A 24896-nucleotide genomic window follows, 5' to 3' on the forward strand; every position below is an offset into this window, starting at 1 on the left:
GTACCGCATCGGAATCATCCTCGGAGCAGTCAGAAGCCTCCCTGGAGGACTGACGGTCTGGACCTGGGGATGAAGGTGAAACCTGGGAAGAGTCTGAGGACGAGACCTGGCGGGTCCGTTTCTGAGCAGCAGAGGAGGACCCTGCAACGGGGCTCACCTGCTCCGGAGGCAATTGCGCCGGGTCTGCGGGAATCTGGGCGAGCGTCGGCAGCAGGCGTAGAGCTTGCGCGATGGTCTGAGAAGCCTCAGAGAGGGAATCTACGGACTGGGACAGGGACGCTAGCCAGTCGGGGGGGGGGCGGGACGCAGGGCCCTGCAGCATATGGCGCTGTGGCGTCTGCGGTATCAGAAACGTCGGCCGCGGAGGCTGCGAGTTCTGCGGAGGCTGCGCGTCTGTAGAACAGACGGAGCATAGTGGGGCGTCCTGACCCTGGGAAAATTTGGAGCTGCAGGAGGAGCATGCAAAAAATAGTGCAAAGGGGGCCTGCTTGGATTGGGTGGGCTTAGCCTTAGGCATGGTGCAAACAGGTACTCTCCCTGGTGGCTGCTAGGAAGGAGACAGGAGAGGGTTAACTCGTCCCTAAACTCAGAGAATGCTACCTAGTGAGGGCTACTCCTTAGGAGCAGAGCTTACCCAGGTCCAGCGTGCTGCCCACCAGTCCAGAAGTGGAGTCCAGGAATGAGCTGGCCAGAAAACTCAGAACGCCGGCGCGCTGCAGCCTCAGGAGACCAGAGGCAGGCTAAAATGGAGAGGGGACGCTGGAGGAGGCTGGGGGAGGAGCAGGATTCCGGCGCGAAAAAGCCAGGAGGATTTACAGCCCCCACCATCAGCCAGGAGGCAGAGCAGTGGGAGGTACAGAGGGAGACGACCGGCGGCCAATAGCGCTGCAGGGGGGCGTGGCTAGGACGCAGGAGCGACTAGGCCGAGACCGGGGACTAAATTTATGGAGAGGGCCGGGGGAAAGAGCAGGGAAGTCGGTCCTACCTGCAATCGGCGGCGCCGGCTCAGCGATGGATGCGGTGCAGGCAGGGCTCCCTGCCCTGCCTGTGAACAGCGCTGCTCGTCCAGGAAGGCTCCGGGGGAGAGCGTGCTGAGGCAGGGTAGTGGACATCATGATGGGGGTAGACAGCCCCCTATCACACACGCTGCGGAGGATCCATCCCTGCTGTACTCCCTTGTACGCCCTTTGGGGTGATACCTCAGGGCGAATCAGGGGTGCCCACAAAACAACCTGCCCACACGCGCACCCCCGGGAGTGGTACCACGGGGACGGGCGGGGGAGAGGGCCCCGACGTCTCAAGCCCCTGCGACCCTGGGGAGCGGTACCCACGGGGCTGCGGAGAATGAGTGAAGCGAATACCTGCAGAGAAGAAGACGACGACAGGTATGAGAGTGATGAGCGGCGCCGAAATAAAAGAAAAAAAGCGCAAAAAAATACATGGCTGAGGGGGGCCGAGACGGCCCACATCAGCCTCCTACGACACTAAGCTAAAAACTGGTCTGAGCCCGCCTCCGGCTCGGGGTGTATGCTGCTAGGGAGGAGCTAACTTTTTTATGTTTACTTAGTGTCAGCCTCCTAGTGACAGCAGCATAACCCATGGTCCTGTGTCCCCCAATGAAACGATAGAGAAAATGCAATTTTTGGAATGCCTGCTTCCTTACCGCCTTCTCCAAAAGCATCTTATTAACCTGTTCATGCGCCTGCCTAAGATTTTGCTTCGCGTCCGTAGTAGTACCCCGGATTGCTTCCAGCTCCGCCTTATCTAAGGCCTCCAGGCTATCTTTCTCATCCTGCCTCGTCTGTGTTTTACGTTTACAGATATCCCTGAACAGGAGCCCCCTGAGGTATGCCTTCCATCACATCCCATACCATCATGGGACCAGTGCTACCCTCTTTGTGGATAAACAAATCCCCAAGATCCCGTTCTATATTCCCCATATTAATATGACGGATCCATGCTGGATGAAGCTTCCACTCTCCCCTCCTTCCCCCTGTCAGGGTCCCCCGTCGTATGGACACTAGAATTGGGCTATGATCTGAAATCACTCTTGTCAGATATTGCACGTCGCCTATCATTGCATCCATCAGATCACTAGCTAGAGCCATGTCAATGCGGGACAGAGTGTTATGCGAAGCCGAATAACAAGAGAAGCAGGATACCCTCCCATTCCTCACTCGCCAGGCATCCACCATTCCAAGTTCCCCAATAAGAGTGCCAAACGAAGTCATACAACTATCCTGGATACCTGGAGGTCTACTACTCCTATCCCAGTACAGATCTATCACATTATTGAAGTCCCCCACCAGTAAAAAAGGGATTACTCCCCCCTTCTCAGAGAACTCCCTTATCTCCCTTAGTTTGGTGCACTTATATGGAGGTGGTATATAAATTGCAGCTATACACATGAGTCTGCCAAGTATTTTACACTTGACGGCCACACACTGTCCCTCTTTATCCACATACACTTCTATCTCTTCATATTGCACAGAGTTATGGATCAGCAGTGATACACCCCTTGCATAGTTGGAAAAGGTGGAATGATAGGACTTCTGCACCCATCTCCTATTTAAAACATGTGTTGTCTCCTTTGTGAGATGCGTTTCTAGTAGACATATTACTGACGGGTTCTGGTCTTGAACATATTTAATTATTGCCGCTCTCCTAGACCTATCTGACAAGCCTCTAACATTCCAACTCAACACCTTAATTCTATCCCCCATTATCCCACCCAGTAAAACCATCAAACCTTGTAGTATCACCCCATGCTGCCTCCACCCTACCCCTTTCCCCCCTCCCCCCCTGCTCCCCTCCCCTCCTGCTCCCTACCACTTCCTGTTTTTGAGTACTCCCGTGAAGCATCGGGTTTTCCAAACCTGGTCTATAATCCCTACTAAATCCCCCCCTACCTCCCTCGCCTTCCCCTCTTAGACACATTTTAAAACTCGTCCCTTTTCCAACAATTCTCCACTCCCACCCTGTCTATGTATAATCATATTCCACTCAACCAATATAACAGTAAAATGGCGAACAGTAATTAAACTGGAATCTCAAATTGTAAATACCACCACCGCGCCTAATTAGGCAGTCCCCATGTCCTGCGAAGCTCACATCAAACCCTTCGCACTCCCCCTGCATACTACCTCAATCCCAAAGGGAAGGAGGAAAAAGAAAAAAAAAAGGGGGAGAAAAGAAAGAAAAAACAAGAAGGGTCCCCTGTAAGCTCCTAAGGATGTCGTAGAGCCTCAGCCGGCCTTCTCCAACACAGTGCAGATTCAGACAGTCAGCTCATTCCTTCAAACGGATCTGCTTTTCGTTTGCGTCCAACCACTGCATGGCTTCCTCCGGAGCTGTAAAAAAGTGCACCCGCTCCAACGCCGTCACTCTTAGCTTTGCCGGGAACATCATTGAGTATTGCACCCCAATCTCTCGCAGGCGCCTCTTTACTCCTGTAAAAGTCATACGTAGCTTTTGAACAGAAATGGAGTAGTCCGGGTATATGGAAATTCTCTGGCCGTCAATCATAAGATCCTCCATGTCTCTTGCCTTTCGCAGTATAGTGTCCCTGTCTCTGTAGTTGAGGAGCTTGGCTAGCATAGTGCGAGGGCCCCTGCTTGCTGGTTGTGGCTGCATCGGGACTCTGTGTGCACGTTCCACGGCATAGAGCTTGGATAAGACATTAGCACCAATTTTCCCCCTGAGCCAGTCTTCTACATATTCAGTGGGGTTTCTTCCTTCCGCTTTCTCAGGGATGTCGACAATCCTGATGTTATTTCTTCTAGAGCGGTTCTCTAAATCATCATTTTTTGCCATGATTTCAGCTATCTGCTGTGCAAATGTTTTTTCAGACTTTTGTAGTTTTGTAATATGATCCTCTGTTATCCCCACTCTCTCCTCCACAGCCGCTGTTCTCAGATCTGCTTTCTTGAGGTCTTTCTTAATGTCAGCAACCTCTGCCTGTAATCCCTTAACTTGCTTTGTCAGGGTAGTCAGAGCTTCTTTACAAAAAGACACCACTGCAAAAACGTCCTTTAACCCTTTAGTGACGGAGCTAATTTTCACCTTAATGACCAGACCAAATTTTGCAATTCTGACCAGTGTCACTTCATGAGGTTATAACTCTAGAACGCTTCAACGGATCCCGGTGATTCTGAGATTGTTTTTTCGTCACATATTGGACTTCATGTTAGTACCAAATTTAGGACAATATTTTTTGCGTTTATTTATGAAAAAAATTGAATATTGGCAAAAATTTTGAAAATTTTGCAATTTTCAACTTTTGAATTTTTATACCGTTAAACCAGAGATTTCTGTGACACAAAATAGTTAATAAATAACATTTACCACATGTCTACTTTACATCAGCACAATTTTGGGAACAAAATTTTTTTTCGTTAGGAAGTTAGAGGGGTTCAAAGTTTATCAGCGATTTCTCATTTTTACATCAAAATTTACAAAAACAGTTTTTTAGGGACCACATCACATTTGAAGTGACTTCAATAGGCCTAGATGACAGAAAATACCCAAAAGTGACACCATTCTAAAAACTGCACCCCCCAAAGTACTCAAAACCACATTCAAGAAGTTTATTAACCCTTCAGGTGCTTCACATGAACAAAAGCAATGTGGAATGAAAAAAAGCAAAAATTAAATTTTACCTAAAAATGTTGCTCTAACCCAAATTTATTCACTTTTAGAAGAAATAACACAACAAAATGGACCCCAAAACTTGTTCCCCACTTTCTTATGAGCGCGCCGATACCCCACATGTGGTCAGAAACCTCTGTTTGGACAAATGGGAGGGCTCGGAACAGAAGGAGCAATATTTGAATTTTGGAAAGCAAATTTGGCTGAAATAGATTGCGGGCACCATGTTGCATTTACAGGTCCGCTAAGGTACCTAAACAGAAGAAACCCCTCACAAGTGACACCATTTTGGAAACTAGACCCCTCAAGGCTTCTATCTAGGGGTATAGTGAGCATTTTAGATCCACAGGTACTTCACAGATTTTGTTAACGTTACGTTGTCATATTGAAAATTTTAATAATTTTCTCAAAAATGTTGCTTTAGCATCAATTTTCTCACTTTTTCAAGAGGTAATTCCAAAAATTTGACCTCAAGGTTTGTTAACCACTTTTTTATGAGTGCGGTGATACCTCACATGTGGTCTGAAACCTTTGTTTGGACAAATGGGAGGGCTTGGAACGAAAGGAGCAATATTTGAATTTTGGAAAGGAAATTTGGCTGAAAAAGATTGCGGGCACCATGTCACATCTGGAGGACCCCTAAGGTACCTAAACAGCAGAAACCCCGCACAAGTGACCCCATTTTGGAAACTAGGCCCCTCAAGGAATTTATCTAGATGTTTGGTGAGTACCCTGAACCCCCAGGTGCTTCACAGAATTTTATAACGTTGAGCCATGAAAAAAAAAAAATAAAATTTTACCACAAAATTGTTATTTCAACCAGGTAGCTTTTTTTTTTTACAAGAGTAAAAGGAAAAAATTCAGCATAACATTTATTGTGCAATTTCTCCTGAGTTTGGCGATACCTTATATGTGGTGGAAATCAACTGTTTGGGCGCATGGCAGGGCTCGGAAGGGAAGGAGTGCCATTTGACTGCACAATTGGCTGGAATCATTAGCGGACGCTATGTCGCATTTGGAAAGCCCCTAAGGTGCCTAAACAGTGGCTGTCCTCCACAAGTGACTCCATTCTGGAAACAAGACACCTCAAGGCTTTTATCTAGGTGTATAGTGAGCAGTTTGAATCCACGAATACTTCACAGAATTTGATAAGCTTAGGTTGCCATATTGAAAATTTTCATTTTTTTCACAAAAATGTTGCTTCAGCATCAAATTTCTCACTTTTTCAAGAGACAACAACAAACCGTGGACCCAACAGGTTTGTATCCAATGTCTTATGAGCACAGGGATACCCCACATGTGGCCAAAAACCTCTGTTTGGATAAATTGGAGGGCTTGGAATGGAAGGAGCACTATTTGAATTCTGGAAAAGTTGAGATAAATTGCGGGCACCATGTCACATTTGCAGGGCCCCTTGGGTACCTATACATTAGAAACCCCCCACAAGTGACCCCATTTTGGAAACTGGATTTTATTCAGGAGTATAGTAAGCATTTTGAATCCACAGGTACTTCACAAAAATGTTGCTGTAGCAACAAATGTCTCACTTTTAGGCTATGTGGCCATGATCCAGCGACACGGCGTCTAGTACACAGTGTCAGCCTTCCTGCAGAGATGTGAGTGTTGTCCACGGGAGAACGCAGCTGCCCATGCCCACGATTTGGGTTCAGGCTGCTGTGGAGCTCTATGCTACCTGCAGAGAACACTCATCTCCGCAGCATAAATTGACATGTGGAGGCTTGGGAAGCTGCGCCACAGGTCGGTTTATGCTGCGGAGAAGAGAAGCACAGTGGGCATGGGATTTCTAAAAATCCTTCCACTGTGCTTCTACTGCACAACGCAGCGTTATGGACGCAGGGAAAACACTCTGCGCCCAAAACGCTGCAAACCCTGATCGTGGGCACACAGCCTAAAATGCTACAATGGATGAATGGATAGATGTCAAACATATATAACGTCCCACCCCCTGCATATTCTAAGCTGGCGCCCTTTAGTGCCTTTCATGTGGCACTAAAGGGTGCCTAGCCTTGTATTTAGCCCCCCAAAAAATTAATAATTAAAATAAACGACGTGGGGTCCCCCCTATTTTTGATAGCCAGCTAGGGTAAAGCAGACAGCTGTAGCCTGCAAACCACAGCTGACAGCTTCACCTTGGCTGGTGATCAATTTGGAGGGCTCCCCAGGCGTTTTTTAAAAAAAAAAACAAAACGTGGGGTCCCCCCCAAATTAGATCACCAGCCAAGGTGAAGCGGACAGCTGGGATCTGGTATTCTCAGGGTGGGAAGAGCCATGGTTATTGGACTCTTCCCAGCCTAAAAATAGCAGGCCGCAGCCGCCCCAGAAGTGGTGCATCCATTAGATGCGCCAATCCTGGCGCTTCGCTCCAGCTCATCCCGCGCCCTGGTGCGGTGGCAGACGGGGTAATGTATGGGGTTGATACCAGCTGTAATGTCACCTGGCATCAAGCCCTGGGGTTAGTGATGTCACGGCATCTGAACAGATACCCGACATTACTAACCCAGTCAAGTAATAGAAAAAAATAAAGACAAAAAAAAAATTTATTTGAAAAAAAAACTCCCCGAAACATTCCTCTTTTACCAATTTATTGAAAATAAATAAATTTCGGTCGCTGTAATCCATTTTGGAGGTCCCGCGCCGACTCTGGATCTTCTAGAATATGGGGGGCACGTTCAGGGAACGTATCCCCCATTTTCTGGAAGAGCAAGCTCTCCATGAGCAGTGTGGGTGCAGTAATCTGAGAATACTGCACTCACACTGCCCCGGTCCAACCTAGGGCAGAGTGACCTGCAGTAACCTCATTCTAGAATATGAGGGGCACGCTCACAGAACGTACCCCCCATTTTCTAGAACAGCAGTCTCTCCATGTGAGGAGTGTGACTGCAGATTACCGCACTCACCCTCCCCCGGTCCACAGTGGAGTAGCCTGTGCAGTAGCGACGTCAGCAGGATCCCTGCTTGCAGGGATCCAGCTGACAGCCGCTGTCTGCGCATGCGCCGTCAGCTTTCAAGAAGGAGGCGGCGTGATCGCGGGGCCGGAGCACCAGCAGCCAGGTAACGTAAAACCGGGGGCTGGGGGGGGGGGCGACGGCGGGACCTGGGGACAACTTTCTGCCGCATGTGACGTGTCACATGCGGCAGAAAGTGCAGGATGAATGCGGCCGCCATCTTCCACGCTCCGGAGGGGGGAGGGGGGAGGCGGCTCTGGAGACCGGAGGGGGCTCCGGGGACCAGAGATCTCCGGTGGACCGGAGGAGGGGTCAGGGGGAGGACATTTCCCTCCGATCTGAAATGTTTGATCATTTCAGATCGGAGGGAAATGAATGCAGAGCCGGCGGCGGCGGGAGTTTTCAGCGCGCGTCGGCGCCATCTTGGATTTTCCGGAGGGGGGGTAGGGGTGGTGGGGGGACTCTCCGGTACCGGGGGCTTTGGGGGCACTAAGGGCTCATATTTATTTCTCATCTGACATGTTTGATCACGTCAGATGAGAAATAAATCAATTTTACCGGCCATTTATTTTTTTTTAATGTTGTCGCCGGTATACGGTGTATACCGGCGATCGCATTAACGGGGTCCAAAAAAAACACCCCGATTCATAATCTTGGGGGTCTCAGCTACCTCCGGTAGCTGAAACCCCCGAGATTTTTCGTCACTGGGGGGCGCTACAAGCTTTTTCCGGCCTGACGTCTCAAGACGTCGGAACAGAATAAGTACCCTGTTTTTCCGACGTCTTGAGACGTTAGGCCGTCGCTATGGGGTTAAAATGGGGTTTTCTGGAGCCTCCTCTGCACTATGTGTTTTCTCCACTTCTCCTATATTATCTTGCTGCTTTTCACCATCCCCCATATCATCAGAGCTGGCATTGTCTTCTCCCTCCTCTCCTTTCTCACCTCTGTTATCTATATGCTGAAGTGATTTCTCTGGAGTCCAGGCAAACTTCTCCAGCCTTGCAGAGATCTGCATCCTCTCCTGACAGGCTGCATTAACTTTCTCAGCTTCCTGCCTGATCATGGCCCATCTTGAGAGTTGGGGACTTTCCCGCCTCCATTATCTTTTTGCCTGCGACGGACCATGGCACCTCTCTGCATCCACCAGACTCACCCCAGACAAGTCCTCACCACCTTATCTTCCTGACAGCCGGCTGAGGCAGTGATAACAGCGGTATTCAGGTATTTATCAAGGGTGTTTGCAGGAGAGCTCCACAAACACGTCTCTTCACATTGCCGTCCAGGCCACTCTCCTTCTATCTTTTAAAGCGTCCACTGCCTGAAAAAGTGCGTCGGCCTGTGCGGGGGGTGGGGAGGTTCTGAAGAAACGAGCCGTAGGTCGAGAGCTGAACTCTATCCTGTAACCATGAGACAGAATGTCTCTCACCCATCGGTCTTGAACGTGTGGCCACCAGGCGTCGCCAAAGCGGGAGAGCCTGCCACCGACCGAGGATGTGGATAGATGAGGCCGAGAGTCATGAGGAGGCCGTCTTGGAGGCAGTGCCTCCTGCGGCCTTTTGGGGGCGTGACTTGGACCGCCACGCATAGGAGTTCCTCTGGCCTTTCTCCGGCCGGTTGGACGAAGAGGATTGGGGCTTGGCGGAGGGACGAAAGGACCGAAACCTCGATTGGATTTTTCTCTGCTGAGGTCTCTTAGGTTTGGACTGGGGTAAGGAGGAGTCCTTTCCCGAGGATTCCTTAATAATCTCATCCAACCGTTCGCCAAACAAATGTTCGCCAGAAAAAGGCAAACCAGTTAAGAACCTTTTGGAAGCAGAGTCTGCTTTCCATTCGCGCAGCCACATGGCCCTGCGGACTGCCACGGAGTTAGCGGATGCTACAGCCATACGGCTAGCGGAGTCCAGGACGGCGTTCATGGCGTAGGACGAAAATGCTGATGCCTGAGAGGTCAAAGAAGAAACATGCGGAGCAGAATTCCGCGTGACAGCATTAATCTCAGTCAGACATGCCGAGATTGCTTGGAGAGCCCCCACGGCCGCAAAGGCCGGGGCGAAAGACGCGCCCGTGGCCTCATAAATAGACTTCACCAAGAGCTCTGTCTGTCTGTGGCATCCTTCAGGGATGAGCCATCGGCAACAGACACAACGGACCTAGCAGCCAATCTAGAGACTGGAGGATCCACCTTGGGAGAGTGTGCCCAGCCCTTAACGACTTCAGGTGGAAAGGGATAACGCGTGTCAGAGTGCCGTTTAGCAAAGCGCTTGTCCGGGACCGCTCTGGGCTTCTGGACAGCGTCCCTGAAGTTAGAGTGATCAAAAAACGTATTGCGCGTACGTTTGGGGAATCGAAATTGGTGTTTCTCCTGCTGAGAAGCCGACTCCTCTGCAGGAGGAGGTGGTGGTGAGAGATCCAACACCTGGTTGATGGACGAGATAAGATCATTTACTAAGGCGTCCCCCTCAGGGGTATCAAGGTTAAGGGCGAAGTCAGGGTCAGAGCCCTGAGCTCCCACGTCCGCCTCGTCTTCCTGAGAGTCCTCAAACTGGGATCCAGAGCAGCGTGAGGAGGCCGGGGAAGAATCCCAGCAAGGCCGCTTAGCAGGTCTGGGGCTGCGATCCGGGCAGGAGTCCTCCGCCTGGGACCTAGGGGCTATCCTGGGAGCGCGCTGCGGCGCGGACCGAGAAGGGCCTGGAGGAGACAAACTAACAGGGGCCGGGACTTGTGAAGGGCCCGGTCTGGACTGCAATGCCTCAAGGAGCTTAGATGACCATTTGTCCATAGACTGTGCAATGGATTGAGAAAGTGACAGAGTTTCTCAGCGAAAGAGGCCAACGACGGTGACTCTGTCCCTGCAGCCTGCTCAGGAGGAGCAGGGGGATCTACATGAGCCGAGGGGCCCACAAGTGCCCTAGGCTCCGGCTGAGCAAGCGTGGCAGGAGTCGAGCATTGATCACAGTGAGGGTAGGTGGAACCCGCAGGCAACATAGCCCCACAAGAGGTACAGGCCGCGAAAAAAATCTGTGCCTTAGTAGCTTTGCTCCTTGTGGACGACATGCTGTTGTCTCCTAGGAGAGTGACCACTGAGGGTATATGGGAAAAGGGTATACAGCCTGACCGAATGCTGAGTAGCATCCACCGGCAGAATGCTAAAAATGGCCGCCGGAGCTCTCAGTGGGGGAGTGGAGCCGAGGGCGGCGCTAGCAGAGAGCGGGAATCTGGAGTCCCCAAAGTGGTCAATGAGGGGGGAGGGAGACAAGCAAGATGCTCCAGCCCTCAAGGCCGACGTCATGTCGGTAATCCCGCCCTTACCCCTGACAGGCAGGCTCGGGGGCGGGATTTTTCGGACTAGGCCGCGGCGAAGCTGGGGACTAAATTTAAGGCCGCGCCCGACAAGCAGGAACGGTCGGCGCGGAAGTCCGCCGAAAAGACAACGGACGGAACTACCGCGGCTTCCGGGGAGAAGGTGCGACCCCTGTACAGTCCCCACATGAGGATACAGAGTACCTTCAAGTTGCAGGGCCCGGTCCCTGGGGGTGAAGAAGCTCCGGTCCGGCAGGTTCCACCAGGGGCTGCGGATGGAGCACAGTCCCAGCACATGGATGACCGCATAGGATCCCACTTCTCCCAGAGCCGCATAAGGGATGGTGAAGGAGACGGCATGTGGCTCCAGCCTCCGTACCCGCAATGGGTACCTCAACCTTAACAACACCGCCGACATAGTGGGGTGACAAGGAAACATGCCGGGGGCCCCATCGGGGACCTCTTTTCTTCCATCCGACATAACTATGTATGAGAATGCATGAGTGGATGTGTGCCTCCTTCCACACAAAGCATAAAACTGAGGAGCCCGTGGTCCACGGGAGGGTGTATAGGCAGAGGGGAGGGGTTACACTTTTTTAAAAGTGTAATACTTTGTGTGGCCTCCAGAGGCAGAAGCTATACACCCAATTGTCTGCGTCTCCCAATGGAGCGACAAAGAAATAAATATATATATATTTAATATATTATATATTTGTATCATTCAATGCGGAAAATGTTAACCCTAAGTTTACATGCATTTCTTTGGAGAAACGTAATTTTTTTGTGTGGTCTTTTAAGCCAAAAACAGAAGTAAAAACAAAAAAAAATAGGAAACCTAATGGTGTGCACACTGTCTTTTTAGACAGCAGTGTACCCCGAATTTTTTCTGCTAATGACGCTTTAGTAGGTGGTGCTTTTCCTGAAGCGTCTTTATTTTTGTCTTTTTTTATTATTAATTAGTTGGTATTAGTTCATTAATTAGTATTAATAGTGGGAGTCGCCAGTAGACGCGATCAGTCACTTCTTGTAGCTGTTTTGTGGCTTTGGAAGCTTTTAAAAGAAGTAAAAAAAAAACGGAACATGTGCCCGGCACGACGCCTGACACCGCCCCGCAGAGGTGCACGGCACGACGCCTGACACCGCCCCGCAGGTGCACGGCACGACGCCTGACACCGCCCCGCAGAGGTGCCCGGCACGACGCCTGACACCGCCCCGCAGAGGTGCCCGGCACGACGCCTGACACCGCCCCGCAGAGGTGCCCGGCACGACGCCTGACACCGCCCCGCAGAGGTGCCCGGCACGACGCCTGACACCGCCCCGCAGAGGTGCACGGCACGACGCCTGACACCGCCCCGCAGAGGTGCACGGCACGACGCCTGACACCGCCCCGCAGAGGTGCACGGCACGACGCCTGACACCGCCCCGCAGAGGTGCACGGCACGACGCCTGACACCGCCCCGCAGAGGTTTTCTTCTTGAGGGTCTTTGCAAATACTATAAAGGAATGATTTATACTAGTGGCCGGATCTCCCTTTGGCTTTGGCTTAAGAACAAAAAAAAAAAAAACCCCGCAGCGATGATTTTCCAAAAAATGCTATTTGTGAAACCATCCGCATAGAAAGGATTTTTTTTTTTACCAGAAGAAAGAAGCCGCATAATGTAATATTCACAGCTAAACACGCAGACCTGGCCGGACTCACCTTGCTGCTGGCTGACACGGCGGCCCCTTGGCATATATTCTCCAGCACCCCTAAATTGCCCTCCTTGTCAGTGTAGGCGAGCTGCGGCAGCTTTGGGTGCCAAGAAAGACAACATATTGTAAAGCCCTTGTCATGCAGCTCCCTGCGAAGACAGAACAGCAGATATTAATAACAGATGCAGGATGATGCGCACAGCTATAGAAGCTTATTCTCTCACCCCCAACTACAGCAAAGAGGACACCGACGCTTTTGGCTGTGTTCACACACTGCGTTTTTTACCTGCGTTTTTGGTCCGTTTTTGGTCCGTTTTTGCTGCAGAAATTTCTTGAGAAATTCTTGTAACCTTTCTGCAGACATTCCCCAGCAAAACCTATGGCAAAAAAAATTAGCTGTGCACACACTGCGTTTTTTTCTTAAGAAAATTCTTTCAGTAGATTTTCTTAAGAAAAAGAATGAGCATGTCACTTCTTTTCTGCAGCTAAGGCTGTGTTCACACACTGCGTTTTTTACCTGCGTTTTTGGTCCGTTTTTGGTCCGTTTTTGCTGCAGAAATTTCTTGAGAAATTCTTGTAACCTTTCTGCAGACATTCCCCAGCAAAACCTATGGCAAAAAAAATTAGCTGTGCACACACTGCGTTTTTTTCTTAAGAAAATTCTTTCAGTAGATTTTCTTAAGAAAAAGAATGAGCATGTCACTTCTTTTCTGCAGCTAACTGCGTTTTTTGCCATAGATAATTGGCACAATAACGCAGGGAGCAACCAGCGGTAAAAACGCACCAAAAACGGACCTAAAACGCACCAAAAACGCACCGAAAACGCGGCAAAAACGCAGGTGCGTTTTTGGTGCGTTTTTTAACACAGGTGCACTCTTAAGAAATTTCTTAAGAAATTTCTTAAGAAAAATCATTTTTCTAGTGTGAACATAGCCTAACTGCGTTTTTTGCCATAGATAATTGGCACAATAACGCAGGGAGCAACCAGCGGTAAAAACGCACCAAAAACGGACCTAAAACGGACCTAAAACGCACCAAAAACGCACCGAAAACGCGGCAAAAACGCAGGTGCGTTTTTGGTGCGTTTTTTAACACAGGTGCACTCTTAAGAAATTTCTTAAGAAATTTCTTAAGAAAAATCATTTTTCTAGTGTGAACATAGCCTAAGGCTGTGTTCACACACTGCGTTTTTTACCTGCGTTTTTGGTCCGTTTTTGGTCCGTTTTTGCTGCAGAAATTTCTTGAGAAATTCTTGTAACCTTTCTGCAGACATTCCCCAGCAAAACCTATGGCAAAAAAAATTAGCTGTGCACACACTGCGTTTTTTTCTTAAGAAAATTCTTTCAGTAGATTTTCTTAAGAAAAAGAATGAGCAGTCACTTCTTTTCTGCAGATAGCTGCGTTATTTGCCATAGATAATTGGCACAATAACGCAGGGAGCAACCAGCGGTAAAAACGCACCGAAAACGAGGCAAAAACGCAGGTGCACTAATCCTTCACTCTTGAAAAATTTCTTAAGAAATTTCTTAAGAAAAATCATTTTTCTAGTGTGAACATAGCCTAAGGATTATTGGGGGGCACAGATCAAATCACTAGTTATGAGTACAGAGCACCTGAGCATGGTAGTGCCTGCTCATCACTAGTTAAGAGTACCGAGCACCCGAGCATGGTAGTGCCCGCTCATCACTAGTTACCAGTACCGAGCACCCGAGCATGGTAGTGCCCGCTCATCACTAGTTACCAGTACTGAGCACCCGAGCATGGTAGTGCCCGCTCATCACTAGTTACCAGTACCGAGCACCCGAGCATGGTAGTGCCCACTCATCACTAGTTACCAGTACCGAGCACCCGAGCATGGTAGTGCCCGCTCATCACTAGTTACGAGTACCCGAGCATGGTAGTGCCCGCTCATCACTAGTTACGAGTACCCGAGCATGGTAGTGCCCGCTCATCACTAGTTACGAGTACCCGAGCATGGTAGTGCCCGCTCATCACTAGTTACGAGTACCCGAGCATGGTAGTGCCCGCTCATCACCTAGTTACGAGTACTGAGCACCTGAGCATGGTAGTGCCCGCTCATCACTAGTTACGAGTACCCAGCACCCGAGTATGGTAGTGCCCGCTCATCACTAGTTACCAGTACTGAGCACCCGAGCATGGTAGTGCCCGCTCATCACTAGTTACAAGTACTGAGCACCCGAGCATGGTAGTGCCCGCTCATCACTAGTTACGAGTACCCAGCACCCGAGCATGGTAGTGCCCGCTCATCACTAGTTACGAGTACAGAGCACCCGAGCATGGTAGTGCCCGCTCATCACTAGTTACGAGTACTGAGCACCTGAGCATGGTAGTGCCCGCTCATCACTAGTTACGAGTACCCAGCACCCGAGCATGGTAGTGCCCGCTCATCACTAGTTACGAGTACAGAGCACCTGAGCATGGTAGTGCCCACTCATCACTAGTTACGAGTACAGAGCACCCGAGCATGGTAGTGCCCGCTCATCACTAGTTACGAGTACTGAGCAACCGAGCATGGTAGTGCCCGCTCATCACTAGTTACGAGTACAGAGCACCCGAGCATGGTAGTGCTCGCTCATCACTAGTTACGAGTACAGAGCACCCGAGCATGGTAGTGCCCGCTCATCACTAGTTACGAGTATTGAGCACCCGAACATGGTAGTGCCCACTCATCACTAGTTACAAGTACTAAGCATGGTAGTGCTCACTCATCACTAGTTACGAGTACCGAGCACCTGAGCATGGTAGTGCCCGCTCATCACTAGTCACAAGTACCAAGCAGCCCACCATGGGCTAGTTATTAACCATTACTCCATTCACATGAGGCTTTTCAGTGTTCGGCTCTCAGGATCGGTCAGGGTCCCGGCGGTTGGAAGTTATCCCCCCATTCCCAGGATAGGAGGTCACTTCTAATCTTGGTACATGCCCTTTTAAAAAATGACTACACCAGAAAATAACAGGTAAAGCAAACGCTAGGCTGCAGTGGTGTTGTGGCTCCCTGTATTAGGATTTCTTGGCCTCTAATGACAGAGTCATAGTCACCTTTCCAAGCAGGTTTTACTGGCCACATTCCAAGCCACGATCCGGCCATCGATACTTCCAGCTACGATGAAGCGTCCACAGGGCGACCAGGTCACCACATTCAGAGGCTGCGATGCAGAGGAATATAGCGTCAGGTCAATCACTCTGCAGAACATTGCACCAAGAATACAAGGTAAAAGCACGTGTTGTATGGTAGCCGGCTGAGCGGCCGGGAAGCCTAATATCTTACAACCTAATGACCGTTCTCGAGGCCGTCACTCAGGAAATGTGCAATGCAACAACCCAAATAATGGCTGTGTGTAGTGGAGCGTGAAATGACAGCACCGATATTATCCTACTTATAGTAAAGAAGACTGATGGTGTAAATCATAGGGAACTGCCCATTATTAGAATGGTTGTATATTAGCGTTTGGCCAGAGGCAGATAGAGGGGATAGTACATAAAAAAAAGCGCCATAGAGGTCGGCATGGAGTCGTATATGGCCCCACTGTGTACTGGAGGCCTAAGAAGGGACAATGCATGGTGAACGAGCTCAGCTGATAGAATTACCTGAGTGATGAAGTCATCAGAGAGGGTAAAAGTCATAATCCAAGCATCGCGCTCATAAAGCTGGATTGTTTTATCAACTGGAACAGCAAGCAACTGCGGATATAGGAACATCAAGATCTTACCGGCACTTATAGTCACGCACATCACCACTTACATTCTTTCCCCCTGAACAACGGGCTGCAAAAATCACACATTGGCTGCACGATTGCAATGCTTAGGAGTTTTGAGAGTAAACATACTGTAAAAGCCAGAGGAGGACTGTGCGTCTCGGGTGACTAAAGCCTAGGTCACATATAGCGATGCAGCAGCGATCACAATGACTATCTGACCTTATCAGGATCGCTGGTGAGCTGTCAAACAGGCAGATTTCACCAGCGACCAGCCCCCAGCTAGCAGCAACGCGTGGAAACGATGCTGCACTTGGTAACTAAGGTAAAAGTGCTTCGCTTGGTTACCCGATATTTACCTTGGTTACCAGCGCACACCGCTTAGCGCTGGCTCCCTGTACTCCTAGCCAGAGTACACATCGGGTTTATAAGCAAACCTTTCCTTATTAACCCGATGTGTACTCTGGCTACGCGTGCAGGAAGCCGGCACTGGCAGCCTGAGAGCAGCGGACGCTAGTAACCAAGGTAAATATCGGGTAACCAAGCAAAGCACTTCGCTTGGTTACCTGATGTTTACCTTGGTTACAGCTTACCACAGGCTGCCAGAAGCCGGCTCCCTGCACATTCAGTTCGTCGCTCTCTCGCTGTCACACACAGCGATGTGCGCTTCACAGCGGACGAGCAACGGCCAAAAAATGGTCCAGGACATTCAGCAACGAGCGGCGACCTCACAGCAGGGGCCAGGTCGTTGCTGGATGTCACACACAGCAACATCGCTAGTAAGGTCGCTGCTACGTCACAGAAAATGGTGACTTAGCAGCGACGTCGTCGTCGCTGTCGTTGCGTGTGACATGACCATAAGGGTGAGGTCTCCACCAACTAAGAATTAAAGGTCTCCATCGCTGGTGTAGCACTGTGGCCCCTAACTTTTCCCTGCACGCCCAGCTGACCTTGATGGGGCGGCACAACACTTTCCTGCACTGTGTATGGCGGTGACCACGGTGGAGGAAAAATCAGTGACTGGGACACAGAATTACACCAGTGTTGCAGACCATCCATGGTCAGGATTGGAGGGCGTTCCAGAATCTGCACCACCTCCGATCATGGAGTGCCGGCAGATCCAACAAATAGGTCTTTAGGACACGGTAAAGTGATCATATTGGCTTCGGCGGCTCACCTTTCCATTCTTTGGCTGCCATGCCAGACGACAAATAGACTTGGCATTGACAACATCACTGTATTTTGGTAGAAGGGATAGGTTTACTTCACACATCTGCAAGAAAACAAACAATGGCACTGGTCAGACACAATGTCAGACTTTCCACCTGTGAATAAAGTAATCCCTGCTCGACTCCTACCTGTTCTTCTATGTTCCATATTCTCACTGTCCCGTCACAACCTGCAGAGGCCTGAAAACAAGAACCGACCCGAACAGGCGAGTAAGTAACAAACATATCCTCCGCCTCATGGTACACCATCAGGCCACGGATACGATATAAAGGGGAAAGATGGAAGAGGACATCTCTTCAAAGCTACTCTCTCTGAAGAACCAACCTGCTGGCTAGAGCTAGAGAAGGTAAAAGGTTCCAGACCACTACGCTTGCCAAAAGGGGCTGATTGGTAGCCACAATTCCACACTAGCTACAAAGCAACCGGTTGCTTTGAGAGTTGTATGAAGGAACCTTTGACCCGCCGCGTACCTGCCAGCATCACTGGCGACTGTTCCGATTGTTAGGCCAGGTCCAGTTTTATGCACCACGCCACAAGGATACTGTTGCATTAGTGTTAAAAATCATAAGAGGTGTCAGGGATTGCAGAGGGTAGGAGGTGGATCGCGGCGGGTAGGCGGTGGATCGCGGCGGGTAGGCGGTGGATCGCGGCGGGTAGGCGGTGGATCGCGGCGGGTAGGCGGTGGATCGCGGCGGGTAGGCGGTGGATCGCGGCAGGTAGGCGGAGGAATCCTGCGGCAGGTAGGCGGAGGATGGCGGCAGGTAGGCGGAGGATGGCGGCAGGTAGGCGGAGGATGGCGGCAGGTAGGCGGAGGATGGCGGCAGGTAGGCGGAGGATGGCGGCAGGTAGGCGGAGGATGGCGGCAGGTAGGCGGAGGATCGCGGCAGATCGCGGCAGGTAGGCGGTGGATCGCGGCAGGTAGGCGGTGGATCGCGGCAGGTAGGCGGTGGATCGCGGCAGGTAGGCGGTGGATCCCACCGGGTAGGCGGTGGATCGCACCGGGTAGGCGGTGGATCGCACCGGGTAGGCGGTGGATCGCACCGGGTAGGCGGTGGATCGCACCGGGTAGGCGGTGAATCGCGGCAGGTAGGCGGTGGATCGCGGCAGGTAGGTGGAGGATCGCGGCAGGTAGGTGGTGGATCGCAAACTCATAATATTTATTAGTAAGTAGTAATGTACAACCTGTGGCTCTGCAGCTGTTGTGAAACTACAACTCTCAGCAAGCCTTCACAGCTACTTGATTAGCCACATGCAACAAGTAAATAAAACCCACCAAATACTCATCCTTGGGATCAAAGGCCACGCTTAAGACGGGGGCGCTGTGTCCGCGCAGAGTCTTCTGGACACTGCTGTCTTCCACTTGTACAACTTTTACCAAAAAGTCACTGCAATAGGAACAATATACAATTAATAAAGAAAATTACAGCATAAAAAAAAAGGATTTAGAAAGAGCACATCTGACATCGCCTTCACGGACACACAGGTACGGCCTCTCCTGGGGATCGCGTGACATTCACATGACAAATCAGCCCTGGCCTCATTCGCCCCATCTATCGACAAATCGCATACATCGGGAAAAACGAGAGCTGCTGCTCCCCACTGGACGTATGTAATACATCCAAAGATGGGGATAATGAAGCCAGAACTGACTGGCCACAGGGATCGCATGACATTATGTCACGTGAGCCCAGGGAGAGCGAGTGCAGAAACCGCAGGAACAAAGGAAAGTATAGATGTCATAAGTTTAGAAGGGTGAAATATAGGAATTGAGATAGGATTGTCCGAGTAGTGAACAACCCCTTTAACATGAAATGCAGCCCTTTTGCGCATAACATCCCTTACCCGGAGCCAGCAGCAATTTTAGTGCCATCAGAGTTAAAGACAACGTGATTAGCATTGGTTGTAAAACGCGTCAGGATCCCATCCGGGTCGCCTGCGGGAAACGTGTGCATCTGTATTGCATTGTTGGAAGACGCTGTGACCACTTTTCCATTCTGATTAAAATAAATAAAAATACAGACAACAACAATGCATTGAGTGAGTGATCGAGCGGGTGACTCCTAGGTTCTCTATACATTACAAATATTTATAGGGACCATATGTAGTGAGATCAGAGCCCAATGCAGGGTTCAGCATTGTAACTAGGTGCAACAAATGCATTCACTGCAGATGTGCATTACACACGGCAATGTAAAACTTTCCAGAAATGCGCTCCACGAGGAAAATGGGAACGGGATAGTAAACAGCGGGTTGTAGGGACAGAGAAAAATTAACTTGTGCTTACTTTTACAGCCAACGAATACGCCTTTTCTCCGATATTGATGGACTTGGGGTCATCATCCTCTATATTTTCCCAGATCCGAATGTCTCCATCACTGCCGCAGGTCACCAGACAGCTGGGAAGCAAGGACAGGATGGTTATGTGCGGTGGACAGTCATCCGGGGTAGATGTAATGCTACAAGATCAGGAGGCATTAGAGAAAAGAACATTGTGGGAATTCCCCGAACAAGCTCTTTCTTGGAGCCTTCATTGGGGGATACAGGAGACGTGGAGGTACGCAGCTGCCCCTATGCAAAAAAAAGTCATCTGCTCCCCAGAAGTGTACACCCACGGACTGGCAATAAGCTAAATCAGTTAGTGACAAAGCAGTAGGAGAAGCAACACTAAGGTAAGAACACAGACGAAAAAGCAATAAAACTGAAACCTCAAAATATACACAAGGACGGGGGCTGTGTCCCCCATTGAAGGCTCCAAAAAAGATTTTACGGCGAGTACCAAAAATCTTTTCTTTATCGCTTCACTGGAGGACACAGGAAACCATTGGACATCCTAAAGCAGTCCCTAAGGGTGGGCAGAAGACAAAACCCCTCAAGTCTGAGCTCGGGCCACGGCAGCCTGAAGTGTAGAAGTGAACCCTATAGAATGTTGCGAAGGTATAAATGGAAGACCAGGTAGCAGATCTGCAGAGCTGCGAGACGGAGGCTTTGTGACGAACGGCCCAGGAAGACCCCACTGAGTGAAAGGAGTGAGACGTGACCCTGAGTGGGCACGTTCTGTCTTTTATCCGATAAGCTTCCAGGATGGCAGACCAGATCTAGCGAGCGGTGGTAGCTTTGTAGGCAGGAATTAATCTGCGATGACCATCTAAAAATCACAAACAGAGAATCCTCAAGTCTGAAAGGTAAGGCTATGTGCCCACGCTACAGGATTTACCGCGGATTTACCGCGGATTTTGCCGCGGATTTACCGCGGATTTGCTGAAAATCTGCAGCAGCAGCCCTTCCAAGCCATTTCAATGGCATTTTGGAAATGCTGTGCCCATGCTGCGGATTTTTCCGCGGCGGATTTGCCGCGGATTTTGATCCGGAAAAATCTGCAGCATGTCAATTGTTTGGTGCAGATTTGGTGCAGGGACATTCTAGCGTGGGCACATAGCCTAAAGGTTCTTGAGAGGTAGAGACATAGATCTCTCGTGAGATAGTTTGTTTACCAAACTCTCCAGAGGATAAGAGGGAGATGGACAAAATGAGGGTAGTACGAGTCTTCGTTAAGGTGAAATGAGGAAACCACCTTTGGATGTAATCAGACGCAGAACCACCTTGTCCTGGTGCAACACCAGGTAAGGAGAACGACAAGAAAGAGCCAAGAGTTCAGACATTCATCTAAGGAGAGGTCCTATCTACAAGAAAGGAAGCCTCCCAGGAGAGAAAGGATAGGGAGACATCTTGTTTGAATAGCGAGTTCTGAAGAATGTCCAGAACAAGACTGAGGTCCCAGGGGGCCGGTAAGGAGGAACAGAATGAGCGACTTCCTGAAGGAAGGCCTTAATCTGAGTATGAGACGCCAGATGTTTCTGAAACAGAATCTAAAGTGCCAAAACGTGACCCTTGAGAAAACTAAGGAACAGGCCAACTTCGAGACCTGAATGCAGGAAGGCCAAATGGGATCGTAAGGAAAAAGTCATTGGGACAGTCTGGTTGGCATCACACCAGCAGTAGGAGGCTTTCCATGTACAATGGTAAATGTGAGCGGAAGAAGGCTTTCTTGCCTTGATCATAGTCTGGATGACCTGTTCGGAGAAGCCAGCGGACCTTAATACCATGGTTATGTTAAATTAAGCAACTGTGCATTCTGGTGGAAGAAGGGACCTTGAGAAAGGATCTGGAAGCCTCCACGGGATGACTGCGAGAAGGTTGATTATTTCCGTATTCAAAGTTCTTCTGGGTCAAAAGTATGAGGAGCACTCCTCCTTTGATCTTCTTGATCAGTTTAAGGATCAGAGGTAAATGAGGAAATACGTAAGGAAGGGAGAACTGTGCCCAGGGAATCGCCAGAGCGTTGGTAGGAGGTAGGAGAGTGGTGTTTGAGAGAAAGAATCCTGCACAATAGACCTGAATACTTTTCTTCTGGCTTAAAAACGCCGCGAGACACTGCGTGTGGGAAGGGGTCTTGATTAAAATGTCGTCCAGATAGGGAATGACCAGAATTTTCTGAACCTTAGAATGGCCATGACGGCTGCCATTATCTCAGTGAAAGCCATGGGCCCTGTGACAAGACCGATGGGGAGCACTCTGAACTGGAAATGGAATTCCTGAACTGCGAAGTGGACGAAATCTCTGGTAGGAATATGTAGATAGGCATCCTGGATGTCCACTGAGCAGAAAAAATCCTCGGTTCCATCGAGGCTATAAGAGACTGAAGGAGCTCCATCCTGAAAAGACACAGGTTGACGGGTTTGTTCAACAACTTGAGATCCACAATGGGGGGGGGAATAGAGCCATCTTTCTTTGGGACCACAAACAGGTTTGAATAAAAACCTGAACACCGTTCTTGAGGAACAGGAATGTTGACATCTAATTTGTAGAGGAAAATCAATATACCTAAAAAAGCTGGGGATAAAAAAAGAGAATTTTGTTTACTTACCGTAAATTCTTTTTCTTATAGTTCCGTAATGGGAGACCCAGACCATGGGTGTTTAGCTTCTGCCTCCGGAGGACACACAAAGTACTACACTCAAAAGTGTAGCTCCTCCCTCCGAGCATATACACCCCCTGGATAACCAAATATAGCCAGTTTAGTGAAAAGCTGAAGGAGAATAGCCACCCACAAGTAGATATAGAGCAAAACAACCGGAACAACCGGAGCCTCTGTCTACAACAGCTGGTGATAACACGCGGAACAAGAAACTGCCAACAGGCAACAGGGAGGGTGCTGGGTCTCCCATTACGGAACTATAAGAAAAAGAATTTACGGTAAGTAAACAAAATTCTCTTTTTCTTCATCGTTCCTATGGGAGACCCAGACCATGGGACGTCTCAAAGCAGTCCATGGGTGGGAAATAAATAGAAACTGAGAAGTAGGCGAAACCTAACTTCACAAATGGGCGACAGCCGCCTGAAGGATGCGTCTGCCCAAGCTCGCATCTGCCGAAGCATGAGCATGCACTTGGTAGTGCTTCGAAAAGGTGTGCAGACTAGACCAAGTGGCCGCCTGACAGACCTGCTGAGCCGTAGCCTGGTGCCTAAAAGCCCAAGAGGCACCGACAGCTCTGGTCGAGTGTGCCTTGATCCCCGGCGGGGGAGGCACTTGAGTACACTGGTAGGCATCAGAAATGGCCGACCTAATCCAAAGAGCCAGGGTCGGTTTAGAAGCCGAGAGGCCCTTACGCCGACCTGTGGTCAGCACAAAAAGAGAGGTGCACCGCCTAAGAACAGCGGTGCGTGACACATAGATCCGGAGCGCCCGCACCAGATCTAAAGTATGCAACGCTTCTTCAACGCGATGAACAGGAGCCGGACAAAAGGAAGGCAATGAAATGTACCGGTTAAGGTGGAAAGGAGATACCACCTTAGGGAGAAAGTCCGGCGTCGGACGGAGAACCACCTTGTCTTGATGAAAAACCAAAAAAGGTGACTCCGAAGAGAGCGCAGCCAAATCAGAGACTCTCCTGAGGGAAGTTATGGCCACTAGAAAGACCACTTTCTGTGAAAGACGAGACAAAGAGACCTCCCTAAGAGGCTCAAAGGGGGGGTTTCTGCAAGGCCGTGAGGACCAGATTGAGGTCCCAGGGATCCAAGGGCCGCCGGTAAGGCGGAATGATGTGAGACGCGCCCTGCATGAAGGTGCGCACCTGAGCCAGCCGGGCGATACGCCGCTGGAACAACACTGACAGAGCCGAGACCTGTCCCTTGAGAGAATTGAGGGATAGCCCTAGCTGCAGACCGGACTGTAGAAAGGACAGGAGGGTCGGCAAAGAAAAAGGCCAAGGAGCATGGCCGGAAGAGCGACACCAGGACAGGAAAATTCTCCAGGTCCTGTGATAGATTTTGGCCGAGGAAGACTTCCGAGCCCGAGTCATAGTGGAGATGACTTCAGGAGGGATACCAGAAGTCGTTAAGATCCAGGACTCAAGAGCCACGCCGTCAATCTGAGAGCCGCAGAATTCTGGCGGAAAAACGGACCCTCTGAGAGAAGGTCTGGACGGTCCGGGAGATGTCACGGCACCTCTACGGACAGACGGAGCAGGTCTGGGTACCAAGTTCGCCTGGGCCAGTCTGGAGCAATGAGGATGACCCGACGGCCCTCCATTCTGATCTTGCGCAGGACTCTGGGCAAGAGAGCTAGAGGGGGAAACACGTAGGACAGACGAAACTGGGACCATTCTTGAACCAGAGCACCCGCTGCAAAGGCCTGAGGATCGTGGGAGCGAGCCACGTAAACCGGGACCTTGTTGTTGTGCCGGGATGCCATTAGATCCACTTCCGGAGTGCCCCACTTGCGGCAGATTGACCGAAACACTGCCGGATGCAGAGCCCACTCGCCGCTGTCCACGGTTTGACGGCTGAGATAATCTGCCTCCCAGTTTTCTACGCCTGGGATGTGGACTGCGGATATGGTGGACTTGGAGTCCTCCGTCCATTGAAGGATACGTTGTACCTCCAACATTGCCAGGCGGCTGCGTGTCCCGCCTTGGTGATTGATGTAGGCAACCGTTGTCGCGTTGTCTGACTGGACTCGAATGTGCTTGCCCGCCAACAGGTGGTGAAAGGCTACGAGAGCTAGGAGCACAGCTCTAATTTCCAGCACATTGATCGAGAGAGCTGATTCGGACGGAGTCCAAGTGCCCTGTGCTCGGTGGTGGAGATATACTGCTCCCCAGCCGGATAGACTGGCATCCGTGGTGAGGATCACCCAGGACGGGGCCAGGAAGGAGCGTCCCTGAGACAGAGAGAGGGGCCGAAGCCACCACTGAAGAGAGCCCCTGGTCTGTGGCGACAGAGCCACCAACCTGTGCAAGGAAGAAGTCCGCTTGTCCCGACAGCAGAGAATGTCCAGCTGCAGAGG

General features: G+C 50.3%; 1 protein-coding gene across 1 annotated transcript in view; it reads right to left on the reverse strand.

Moving 5' to 3' along the window:
- WDHD1 (WD repeat and HMG-box DNA binding protein 1) overlaps window positions 1–24896 on the reverse strand; it is a 152772-nt gene that overhangs the window by 118323 nt on the left and 9553 nt on the right. The window contains 8 exon segments of the mRNA XM_075330592.1: window positions 12613–12754; window positions 15666–15772; window positions 16215–16307; window positions 17499–17594; window positions 17680–17730; window positions 18825–18936; window positions 19394–19545; window positions 19836–19947. Coding sequence (XP_075186707.1) covers window positions 12613–12754; window positions 15666–15772; window positions 16215–16307; window positions 17499–17594; window positions 17680–17730; window positions 18825–18936; window positions 19394–19545; window positions 19836–19947 — 865 coding nt within the window.

The sequence above is a fragment of the Anomaloglossus baeobatrachus genome, chromosome 12, assembly GCF_048569485.1.
Source record: "Anomaloglossus baeobatrachus isolate aAnoBae1 chromosome 12, aAnoBae1.hap1, whole genome shotgun sequence".
NCBI classification, from domain to species: domain Eukaryota; kingdom Metazoa; phylum Chordata; class Amphibia; order Anura; family Aromobatidae; genus Anomaloglossus; species Anomaloglossus baeobatrachus.